This window comes from Heliangelus exortis, chromosome 2 (genome assembly GCF_036169615.1).
Source record: "Heliangelus exortis chromosome 2, bHelExo1.hap1, whole genome shotgun sequence".
Classification (NCBI taxonomy): Eukaryota; Metazoa; Chordata; class Aves; order Apodiformes; family Trochilidae; genus Heliangelus; species Heliangelus exortis.
In genome coordinates, this window is record NC_092423.1 from 149042252 (window position 1) to 149055018 (window position 12767).

The 12767-nt window shown below is 41.4% G+C and overlaps 1 protein-coding gene across 1 annotated transcript in view; it reads left to right on the plus strand.

Annotated features, from left to right (window-relative positions):
- ADGRB1 (adhesion G protein-coupled receptor B1) overlaps window positions 1-12431 on the plus strand; it is a 295541-nt gene extending 283110 nt beyond the window's left edge. Inside the window, exons 26-29 of the mRNA XM_071736934.1 lie at window positions 2858-3029; window positions 4356-4451; window positions 7405-7459; window positions 11608-12431. Coding sequence (XP_071593035.1) covers window positions 2858-3029; window positions 4356-4451; window positions 7405-7459; window positions 11608-12431 — 1147 coding nt within the window. The remainder of the gene's footprint in view (window positions 1-2857; window positions 3030-4355; window positions 4452-7404; window positions 7460-11607) is intronic.
- The last annotated feature ends 336 nt before the right edge of the window (window positions 12432-12767 follow it).

Below are 12767 nucleotides of genomic sequence, written 5' to 3' on the forward strand. Positions count from 1 at the left end.
GCTGCCTGAGAATAAAACTTTTGCATTAAGTGTCAAGCAACATTTCCATAATGTTTGCAAGGGATGAATATTGTTCAGAAGGCATCTGCAAGGTGAATCACAGAGAGGGCAGAAAGGCCACACTCTTAGGTGGTGCAGGTCAGCCCAACTTAATTGGGAGAATCCTGACTTGCTCTAGATGAATATGTGGAATTTTCCAGGTCTCATCACCTGAGCTGGAAGGGCAGGTGAGGTTTTCTCCATCTGGTTGGAAGGGCAGAGATTTAAGTGGTGATTTAAGGCTGTTTATCCTGGGAGCACTGGGAGTCCATCACAGTGTCTTGGAGGAAAGTGGAATAGTTTTCCCATATGGACACACACAGGGACTGGGTCCAGTGTGAAGACAAGAGGAGATCTGAAGGAACCCTACTGGAGTTATGGTTCATTGCATCTGTGCTCTGGAGAGCAAATGGACTCAAGCAGTGCCTTTTTAAAGCATATATATATATATATATGCATATATATATCTATCTGTACATATATATATCCATCTGAAGCAGGTGTTGAAGCCAATGAGTTGAAATTTAACCATTTGCTCCAGACCAGTGTAATTCACCTCCTCAGCAGCATCCCTTACAACCCCAAATCCACATCTAAATCTTGGATCCAAACCCAAATCACTGTCAATCTGATGCTGCAATTCTTTTCAAGAATGGAAAACCTTTCCAAATTCAGATGGTTGGGTCAGACCCATCCTTAGAGGTCAGATCTCTTCTCAGCTGTGGCTGCCAAGTTTGCACCTTGGTGGTAGCAATGTCCACATCTGTGTCTATCATGCTGGGAGACCAGATAATTCCAGCAAGCAGAGGTGCCTGGTACAGACCTTTTCCAGCAGTCTCTGTTGCTGGTTTCCAGCAATCCCAGTTGCAAGTTGCTACTGGGATGACTTCATCTACCAAGCCATACATCAGGGATGTGGTGTGTGCAGATTCTTGCACGGAAGGCACACCTGGAGTGGAATGTTAGAGAGCAAGGCTTAGCTTTTTCTTTAGCTTTTCTGCCTGATTTTTTAGTTTTGCTGCACTTAGCCATTTTTATTAATGCACCATGGAAAAAGACATTAAAGAGAGATTTCATTACAATGAGGCAGATTTCAGAAGGATGAGGGAGAAGTGGAATAAAAGCTTCTGTTTAGGAGTTGTTTGGTTGAGGGCTGTCTGGCTGCTACCTTTTTATTTTTTTTAATGCTTTGAAATTATATTTCATCCTGGATGTTAGAGAACATTCAGTTTATCATCCTGTGTAAAAGTACAAGGTATGAGATTATGTCATGGCTCTTATCTGGAAATCTCAAAATGAGTATTTAATTGAAAAAAAAAAAATATTCCATTTATCTACTCCCTTCATTGCTTAATGACACCACTAAGGAACACATCTGAGTCTGGATGGGTTGTAGAAATATTTGCTATTAGAGTACCATTCTGACTACAAAAATAATCTGTCACTTCAGTACGTGGTCATTACAGCAGAACTGATGTAACAACCCTTGAAAATCTGTAACAGAAGCCAGGGCATTACATCCTGATGTCCATACCTGTGTCCAAGCTCCAGCTTTGTTCAGGTAAAACTCTCACTGAAGTCTGTGAGAGAGGTACCTGGATAACCAGTGAGTAAACACACTTTAAAAACTTTGATCATATATCAGAAAATGGTAAGCAAGTCCCATGTAAGTACTGTAAAACGTGTGTCATGATATCTGTCCTGTAATTTATTGTGTTGCCTGTAGTTGTTTGTTGATAAATAGGGTGAGGTTTTCTGCAGAGAAGACTCTTGAAGCTCTGTTTGTTTCAGCCTGTGCATAGGTTTACTCTTAGTTGTTAGATAAAAGCTCTTGGTGAACTAGTGCTGCCAAATATTTAGGATGAATGACAGCTTTAAATCTCTTTAAAACAGCTTTAAAATTGCTTGGGCCCTTTTTTGGTCAAAGAAGTGAATTACTAAATAGTCCCTGTGAATAACACTGCATTTCTAGAGCCATCACTCATAGATCAAGTGGGGGTTCCTGCATTACAGGAAACCATTTTGTCTGGTTGTGACTTAAGAAGTGGTTTGAATAGTTATTTTAAGGAATAAAGGATTGAAGGAATAGACGTATTTACCATAATTACTAAATATAGGAACAACTATAATATTTTTTGCTATTTATTTTGTTTTTCCAAACATTCATCTGGGGAGGTCACACAAGAAGGCAGAAAATTTTCTGTCGGCAGACAAATTGGGTCAAATTCCAGTTCTCTTGCTGTTCATGGACGTGGTGTTGTAGGGAGCATCAGCTGTAGAGTAAGGGAGCAACAGCAAAATCTCAGTCCCCTCCTCAGCTCCTATGCCTGTCCGTTTTAGTCACTTGAAACTGTGACACATGTCCCCAGTGTTGGTGTCTTCCATGTGCTGTGGAAGTCCAAGTGTCTGTAACCCAAGTACCAACAGCCATCGTGACAAACCAGTCTCTGCTGCAACTCTTCCCCCTTCCCTTTGGCAACCTCTGGTGCTTGTATTTTGTCTCTCCCCTCCTTGGGAAATGCCCTCCTTGTGGATTAGTGGGAAGGGCATGAAAGGGGCAGTGAGGTAGCTGCATCCTTCCTCCCCACCTCAAGTTTTTTTGCATGACTGCACCATTGAAATGTAGTCCCTCCTGTAGAGCCTGAGTGTGCAAAGCATCTTCCTGCTTCCCTGTGGCAGGGGCTCAGAAGACATCTAGCACACAAATACATTTATTTAAGAAGTCTTCTGAAGCCCCAGGGGATCAGGAATTAGCATCCCACGTGGAAGTGGAGGGTGTCGAAGTGGAACTGAATTCTCTTTTCCTCTCCCTTGACAGGGCATCCCTTTGGAGCTCTTGCGTGGTCCTACCTCTCCTGGCTCTCACCTGGATGTCTGCAGTTCTGGCAATCACAGATCGACGTTCAGCACTCTTCCAGATCCTTTTTGCTGTCTTTGACTCACTGGAGGGCTTTGTCATCGTTATGGTCCATTGCATCCTAAGGCGGGAGGTGAGACGACTCACGGAATCATGGAATCATAGAATCATGGGATTGGAAGGGACCTTAAAGATCATCTAATTCCAACCCCCCTGCATAGGAAAGGGTGCCTTCCACTAGACCAGGTTGCTCAAAGCCCCATCCAACCATGCCTTGAACCATTTTTTTTTTAATATAACCAAGGTACTCGCCATAGAAAACGTCTGGAAAAAGAACCCAGTCAGCCTTCTTTAATCCTATGAACCTTTGTGTAAACCAAAAAAAATGACCCGTGACCCTATTAGTAAGGGGGGAGGAGGGATGGATCAGTGGTTATCATGTGCTGCAGTGTGGAATCTGGGGGGACAGGCTTAAAGTAGCTAGCATGTCAGGTTTTACTTCTTTAACACCAAAATTAATATTTCCTGCATGTTTGCACTCCCGCTCTGAAAGTGGAATATGAAGAAAACCAATTTGTTTGTTTGATTTCAAAAAGAGCTCCATCCAGTGAGATTTACAGCATGATTACATGTTGGCATTAGGGCCTAGATATTCCAGATAGAAAGTAAAGCTGGCAATAATCAAGCAAGGAAATTGAGTAAATTCTCCCCAGCCTCCCTGTGGAGATTTAAAATAGTGAATTATGTCAGGGAAGAAAAGGATGAATCTTTTATGTTTCTTTTACTCTTTTCATCCTACTGAGTGGATAGACTATTAATAACAGAGACAGGATGGGTTGGGTTGGGTTTTTTTTTCTATATTCATTTCATCTCATCTCCTTACAGCTCCTTTAAATTTAGTAAAACAGATTAATTTCTTATGGCAGGCCAATGAAATCAATGGAATTACACCACAGACTTGGCTGAGACTCCTTCAACTAATTGCATTATGATTATGGACCTGCATTTAACTTCCATTGCAGTCACTGGCATTTTTTTTCCATTCATTTCAGTATGGTTTGGATCAGATATTTATTACAGCTGATACAGGATCATAATCAGACATTGTAAAGCCCAGTATCATGATTTATGTAATTGAATCCATTGTAAAGGTATTGCAAGCTGCAAAATAAAAGACATTTTAATTCTTGACCGTATAAATCAAGCAACTAGAAGTGTCCAGCTCAGTGACTCAGGATATCTGTAAAACCTTTGAGTTGCTCTGTTAACCTGTGAGATATGTAACCCATAAACCATTTGAAATTAATTCCCCAACGCTATTAAAACAGGTTCCGTGTTCTTTTGATCTACCAAGGACTTTTTTTTCTTTTTTTTTTTTTTTTTTTTTCCTTCAGAAGAGCTTAATATGGTTTGCTATTCCTGTCTGACTCTGACTTTGTAAATCCATTTATTTCTGCAGGTCCAGGATGCTGTGAAGTGTCGAGTAGTGGATCGCCAAGAAGAGGGCAATGGAGACTCAGGGGGTTCATTTCAGAATGGCCACGCTCAGCTAATGGTAGGGAAAACTACCTCCTGGTCTAGTATTAAGGAACCTATGGGCAATTCCAACTCATAACTGATAAGCTGAGGTCTCTGTCCACCACCCATTTTGCTATCATCATTTTTGTTGCCTTTAAACCTACATTTGAACAGGTATTTTTCACACAAATCGGTTTTCTTTCCATTGTAATATTAAGAGGCTCAAACTTACACACTGAGTTTTGCAGAAATCCTTTCTTTCCCAGCAAATGCACAACCAAAATATACCTCCCAGATCTTCCAGGCTTTTTCATCCCCACCGTGCTGCCTTATCTTAGTTGGAGATAGGAGACAGTAGTGTGATACTGCTTTAATCACAATGTCTTGGGTCTTTGTTGTAAAGATGCTGCTTCAAAGGGATTTGTTTCTCTCAAAAGCAGCACTGTTTACATTTATTTACTGGGAATATAGCTTAAGAACTGGAAAACTTGGTTCTGTTGTGTAAGCTCTTTACAAAGACTCTAGAAAAGGCTGTAGAAGAATAAGCTATGGGGAATTGTACATTTGGTTCAGTGCTATCACTGAATCATAGAATGGTTTGGGTTGGAGGAGACCTTAAAGATCATCCAGTTCCAAGTCCCTGCCATGGCCAGGGACACCTTCCAGTTGACCAGATTGCTCCAAGCCCCATCCAGCCTGGCCTTGAGCACTTCCAGGGATGAGACATCCACAACCTCTCTGAGAAATCTGTGCCAGTGTCTCACCACCCCTACACTAAAGAATTTCTTCCTCATGTCTAACCCAGCTATAGCCTCTTCCAGTTTAAAACCATTACTCCCAGTTCCCTCTCTACATGCCCTTCCAAAAAGTCCCTCCTCAGCTTTCTTGCCTGATACAGATGACATGAGGCATTTTATTTCTCAGATTAGGAAAAAGACATTGGAACAATCACAAGATTTGAACAAGTTTTAAAAGCACATCTAATTAATATTAGACCAATATCATCACCCGATGGTGGTTTTTTTCCAGTCACTTTTGTGCTGACCTAAGTAGGTTGTGCTTAGGGACAAGGTTTCAGTTCAAACAGCACAGTCTGAAGTCAAGGCATCAAGAGAGAGATAATTCTGTTACACCTCATATGTATTTGTTAGCAACAGGTCTCATTTTCAGACAGGTTCTTACTCTGCCTATTTATTTGCATTCAGAAATTTTATTTTTTATTTGTAATTAAAAAGCCCCTTGCATGCCTAATACTTTTGCTTCTTTAATAATAAATGCCATAATCATATCCAGTGTCAATCTTCCTTGCAATAAGTTAACACACTGAGCTATTTTATCCTCCCTTGAAGTTCTTTATAGAACCCTTTTCCACCTGCCCTTCAAACCTACCCATCCTTTAAAAATGTGGATGCTGTATTTGTTATCCTTTTGTCACCATCCCAAGTGTCATATTCTGAAGCTTCATATTTTTGTCTCTCTGTATAACTCTGTTTTCATTCATTACCAACCACCTTGCAAAATTTTGTGTCAGCTCCAAGGGTTTCAGCAGTGATTTTTACATCTCCTCCTGCACTCTTGATGGATGTGTTGAGAAGCAGAGACCTTGCAATCAGTTTCTTCAGATTCAGGCACAAAAAGCTCTGGAATCTGGATGTGAATGATGTCACTGATATTTTTAGAGGAGTAAAATGTTATTTTATACTGACTGGGTTGTAAGATAACCAGAGAAATCAAAAGCTTTGAAGGATGGCATTTTTACAGCTACTTTTTACAGTAATCTCCAAATCTGCCCAACAAGTGAAGAGAAGCTTAGCTGAGTAGAATTGTTTTCCACAAAATGTTGTTGATTGGTATTAAATATAAACATATCTATTATTTATTTACCAGTAGAACTAGTATAGGCTGTTCACTTACATTCTTCTGAAACTCCAGTCATGAAAATTAGATTACATTTTTCTGTGTCATCACATTTGCCCATTTAAAAGTTAGTTCTGTCTTATTCCTCTTCTATTTTCAGATTTATTTGATAACCCAAATAATTTACTAAGAAATTAACATCAAGAAGGCTGAGATAATTCCTCAACCAGCTCTTCAAAAACTCTTGGATCTCAAACTGCTAATATTAAAGGGTTTATCCCAAGAGGATGGGGTGGGGTTTTTTTCAGTCTTCTTAGTATTAAACTGCAATGCATTTAATCACATTAAGTGTCTTCTTTCTCAAATGAGATTAGAAATAATCAGTGAACTCTTCTACCTTTTGACAGTTTGTGGCCTTTCCATTACTCCATGAAAACTCATGGTCTACTGTGACTCACTGTATCCAGTTCTTTGAAATGTTATCTGCTAAAACCTTTAGGAAAAAGATTAACTCATACTTGGAGAAGAAAGGAGTTTCATTTCACTGGGCAGACTGCTTGAAAAAGTTTTTTAAGCTTTTGTCCTTTCAGGGACCATTGATTTTGTATGCTAAGATTTTCAGAAACAGAGAAAAAAACTGGTCTCCCCTTCATGGGACTGGGTTATAGAGCACAAGAAAGCTCAGTGGGCATCAGTGTTCTCAGCACCATCCCCAGATCTATTTAATAAGTTGAGGAAAAAACACTTAAGACTATGTGTGGGGTGACATATCCAAGGAAAATAAGGCCAGAAACCTGTCCTATCTTTTTCTTTCATTTATTTAGGAATGTGTATGAGTGTTCCAGGGAGATATTTTAATCTGGCAACCCAGGGATTAGTGTATGGGTGAACAGATGAATCCAGGTGGAAAGCAGTGTTATAACTTTACCTCTGCCTGAGGTTCAAAAGCCACAGATGGAAAAAATGGTCTCTTGGCCATGTTTCAAAGCCCAAGCACAATGCCTTTCCTCTGCTCTTCTGGCAATGGTTGTGTCTGCCTCACTAATTAAAATGGGGTTTTGCATTTTCCAAATGGTTTTCTTTCCTCCCCCTCCTCTTTTTGACCACGCCCTCTTTTTTTCTCTGTCTTTCAGACCGATTTTGAGAAGGACGTGGATATGGCTTGTAGATCAGGTGAGCACATCACAGGTGAGAATCAGCAAGTGACCTGGTTTGGGGATTGAACTAGGCCATTTTTTTTTTCCCTTTCTGTTTTCTGTGTGTGTGTCTTCGTAGCTTGCATGCACCTGTGTGGGCTGCCTTTACTCTCAGCCCTGGCCAAAAGAAAGTAACACTCCTAATTCCCCTCTGTGCTTTGATTATCCTATTTTGCAGGACTCTTTTGGCCTTTTAACTAAGATTAAACCTTGACTTAAGTATTATTTCTTCTCCATTTACAATGGTGGCAGAGAAGAGTATCAAGAAGAGATCCATCTCTTCTCACTGTGATCCTTCTTTGCTTCAGCAATCCCTGCCCCAATGGGTCACACCAACCTCAGACAGCTCTCTGTTCAGGAGAGCTTTTTTTCAGAGGGTCTGGAACCTCTAGAGCCTCCCAACCACCCCACCTGGCTCCATACCCATTGTGGTGAAGTTTAAAGTTGTCTGTACATATGGTGGGGGGGCTCTCCCCCTTTGCCTGCACCTTTCTCCTGTGTGTTCAATCCCACATACTCATTTTAATCCTGAAGATCTGCATGAGTTGGCAGTCCCTTTCCCAATAAATCTCTTTTCCCTCATTCTCCTGGGGTTGGATTCTCCTTTGCTACCTGTTCCTCTCTGCAGTTTTTTCCCTCTCCTGGTCCTGGCATGCTTGACCATTTGGCTGGGGTTTTATTCTTACCCTTTGTAGAGATTTAGACTTTTATTTACCAACACTCACACCCCCTGCCAGGCTTTTCCCCTCACCCAAGCAAGAGAAATATCAGCTTGCTTGGCAATTGCATATAATTCATATCTTCCAAACCAGGATCTCCCCTAGCAAAGGATCCTACATACTGTGTGTTGTCATCATGAGAAGGCTTCACACTCTTATTTCTTTGTCTTTTTAATCCTTCCTTCCTTCCTTCCTTCCTTCCTTCCTTCCTTCCTTCCTTCCTTCCTTCCTTCCTTCCTTCCTTCCTTCCTTCCTTCCTTCCTTCCTTCCTTCCTTCCTTCCTTCCTTCCTTCCTTCCTTCCTTCCTTCCTTCCTTCCTTCCTTCCTTCCTTCCTTCCTTCCTTCCTTCCTTCCTTCCTTCCTTCCTTCCTTCCTTCCTTCCTTCCTTCCTTCCTTCCTTCCTTCCTTCCTTCCTTCCTTCCTTCCTTCCTTCCTTCCTTCCTTCCTTCCTTCCTTCCTTCCTTCCTTCCTTCCTTCCTTCCTTCCTTCCTTCCTTCCTTCCTTCCTTCCTTCCTTCCTTCCTTCCTTCCTTCCTTCCTTCCTTCCTTCCTTCCTTCCTTCCTTCCTTCCTCCCTCCCTTCCTCCCTTCCTCCCTTCCTCCCTTTTCTTCCCCTCTTTTCATTCTTTCTCTCACTTTCTATACACATCTACCTGTCCCTTCCATTTATCTTTTTTTCCTAATCTAATCTATCATTTATTTATCCACTTATAATGCATTTATCTATAATTCATCTTTCTCTCTATCTTGCAATCACTTATTTATCTCTGCCCTCAGCTGTCTGTCTTGCTGTACCTGTTATTTATGTATTTCTATCTCTGTCAACATTTATCTCTGTCACTGTGTTTCTGTGTGTTGTCTGTCACTGTCACTATCATTTATCTATCTAATACCTAACTATATCTTATTTATCTTCTGTCCTCCTCTCTTCTTCACTCCCTCCCCCTAAGCTTACCACAGTTATAGTATATTTATCTCACTTAACCCCGTGATGTCTTATTTTGTGGTCTCCTTCTGTCCATTTATCTCTTTTCAGGGTCTGTCCATTTTTTTTCTTTCTGTTTCTCTGTCTAGCACACTGTCATTCCTAGCTGTCTCCCTCTTATCATTTGTCTTCCTCCTTCTTTTTTTCTTTTTTCTTTTTTTTTTTTTTTTTTTCTCAAACTGAGGACCTCAGTTCCAAAAAAATCACATGCAAAAAACGTGCACATGGGAACAGGTCTGATTTGAACCTGTTCTCAACAAACTTTCATCCAGGCTGGGTGATGCCACACACAGCCAAGATCACCTTGAGCTGGAAACCATGGCAGACCTGGTCTTCTGCAATAAAGGAGCCTTTCTGGATTTTCTTGCTCCCAAATCAAGCTTCCCAGAAGAAAGGAAGGAGATGATTGGTTTCACATGGCTTCAGGGCAGAAGACCCTGGTTTAGCAGCTTAAGCTTCCCTTCTTTTGCCAACATGCAGCTATATAATTTTTTGGTGATGCTCTCCCTCTGATACACCACTGGTACATCTGCATCAAGTTATGTAGTTAAAAATAGTCCCCATTTCAAAGATTTTTTTCTACATGGTGCATCATCCTACGTGTTTTACTTATTGAACAATAAAAAAAGAGAACTCTGCCCATTGATTTCATGCCATCATTTCTCCTGGAGGCACCAGCTCTTGTGTTATGATGAACTGGAGAAACATGTCTCACCTTTTATAACCTCCTCACCCAATCCACTGGTGGGATTGGGTCCATGGCTCTGAGCTGAAAGCTCATTCTCCTCCATGCTTGAGATTTCCAAGTGCAAACCTCTCCAAACCCACCTTCCAGAGGTGCCATGAGCATGGAGAAGAGCATGAATCCATAAACCTTCCTGAAACTCCCAAGTAAAGGGCTTGACCTTCAGCAACACCATCCTGGTATTCTGAATATGTTGTAATGCTCTGATTTATCAACCCTGTCCTCTAGCAGTGTGGAAGTGACCGTTGCTGCCATAGTTACACCCAAGTGTGTTTAACTTTAAAAGCTTCTCAAAAGTCTTTATTCTACGTGGTAACCTTCTCATCCTGCCCTGTCCTTCAGGTTTTGAAGGGAGTTTTGCTCTTCCAGTACCCATCACTTAAGTATGAGTTGGTAGAACAATCAGCGTGTCCTCAGTCCCAAGGGATGCTGGGACATGTCCCAGGGAGAACAAACAAAATAGAATAAATCATAAAATGGTTTGGGTTGGAAGGGACCTTAAAGATCATCTCATTCCAACCTCCCTGCCATGGGCAGGAACATCTCCCAGATAGTGTCAGGATACCCCAAAGATCTTTGTCTCTGGTCCATTAGGAAAAAATAGGTGAAAAGAACTTTTTATTTGTCTCTGAGGTGGGTGAAAGGGGAACATGCATTTATTTCTCTTTTTCTGTGCTGAAGTACCGGGTAAGTAACCCTCAGTCCCACACCACTTTGCCCCTGCCCCACAGTTTGTGATTTCCATCTCCTGAAGAACATCAACTGTGGCATCTGGGCTGTCATTATCTTCTCAAGGTTTTTTCTTGCAGCCTGAAATCAACAGAGAATAAATTCTTATTCCTAGGAAAGGAGCAGATGTTTTGTTGTGGACAGTGTTGCATGGGAATGAGTGTCTGTGTGTCCTTTATTTATCTCCTAATTGGCATGTTCACCTTGTCCTCAGCTGAAGTTTTTCCTCTTAATTCCTATTAAGGAATATTCATGGCACTCTTTTTCTCCTCAGGGGAAATTGAAAAACACTAAGTAATTAGCTCTCACCAAGGCTTGCCATGATTACTAGAAATTAAGCTTTTCAGAGAGCAGTTAGAAATTTTATAAGAAAATGTGTTGTGGTGTTTTTCAGTCCCAAACACTGAAACCGTTCAAGGGAAAACAAAAACCTGAAGCAGTTCAGTGAGTTTTTAAAAAAAAATAATTATAAAATTTGGAATTACTGATTATGTTGCATTTTGGATATTTTCTGAATCAAACGAATTTTTACATGAAAGCAACCTTTTCTATAAATAAAAATTTCTACTCTTTTATAGGCTAGCAATATGTAATATAGACACATATACATACACCACATGCACTAAATGGAGAGACATAATTTGCATTTCAACATATTGCTGTGTGAAGGCTTGTTTGGAATTTTGGCCATGATTTTGTCAGGAGATCTGCAGCACAAAGAATTCTTTCAAAATTAGAATATTTTTTTTTCACCCTAGCTTTAGCTTTGCCTTCAGCATCCTGGATTTAAGACAACAACTAAAAAAAAAACCAAATAAAAAACAGTATAAAACATTTTTTCTGCCACCATAGCCACATTTGTGAGGTCCAAGGGAACATGCTAGCATGGTGGGACTGTGGTAGATGTATTGATGTGACATCAAAACTTTCAGTGAGGTGCTAAGGAAATTCTCTGTCTCCCTAGTGCTGAATAAAGACATCACCACCTGCAGGACCTCAACCATCACAGGAACATTGAAGCGTCCATCACTGCCAGATGAAGAGAAATTAAAACTCAACCACCAGAAGGGATCATCAAACTTTAACAGTCTTCCAGCCAATGTTTCCAAGATGCATCTTCAGGGCTCACCTCACTACCTGGGGGCCATCAACCTGAATGAGTTCAGCAATCACTCTCTCACTCTGAAGAAGGACAAGAACCAGCCACCCAAGTCCATCTACATCTGTGATGGGGACATCTTCAAGAAGTTGGACTCAGAGCTCTCCCGGGCACAAGAACAAACTCTGGACACCAGCTATGTCATTCTGCCTACCAACACATCTACCTTACGGGCCAAACCACCCAAAGATGAGAGCAAATACAGCATCAATATTGACCAGATGCCCCAGACACGGCTCATCCACCTCAGTATGGCTACTGATCCAGGCTTTGTTGTCAAAAGCCCTCCCCGGGAGCCTGTAACCATGACATGCAGTGAGGTGCAAGGTTCCTCCATGATACAACAGCAGCAGCAGCAGCTGGCTTCCCAAAATATCTCCAACGAGTCACAGATTCCCAACAGCCTGGTGGACACAGGTGACTCAGGGAACTCGGGTGTGGTGTCCAAGAGTGAGACTGTGTCCACCCTCTCCATGAGCTCCTTGGAGGTGAGCATGGGAATTACTGGCATGTTCTCAGCCCAGAATGATGCCTTTTCCCCAACACTGGCAACTCCAGATGTTGAGAGAGGCTCTAAGGTGCATCTGCCTAACAACCAGATGCATCCAGCCATGCAATTCCAGGCTTAAAGCATCATGAGGGATTGCTGGGGTGTGCTAACATTTTGTAATGTGATGTTTAAAATCTCCTGGCTTCCACAGATTCCATATTACATTGCTGGAGGGACTTTTCTTTAGCCCTACAGGCAATGCAAAGTCCAATGAAAATCTAAGTTTGTCAAGGACTGTTCGTTTTAATGTGAGGCACATGGTTTGTGTTACCTTTCCTCTCTCTTTCCTCTGCCTCTGGTTCCCATTTTGATGACTTCAGTCCTGAAACAGAGGAGGAAACTCCAGTGCCTGTAGGTGTAAAACGTCCCTGAGCATGGCACACAGTTCTCACAGCATAAGAGGGCCACTTCAAAG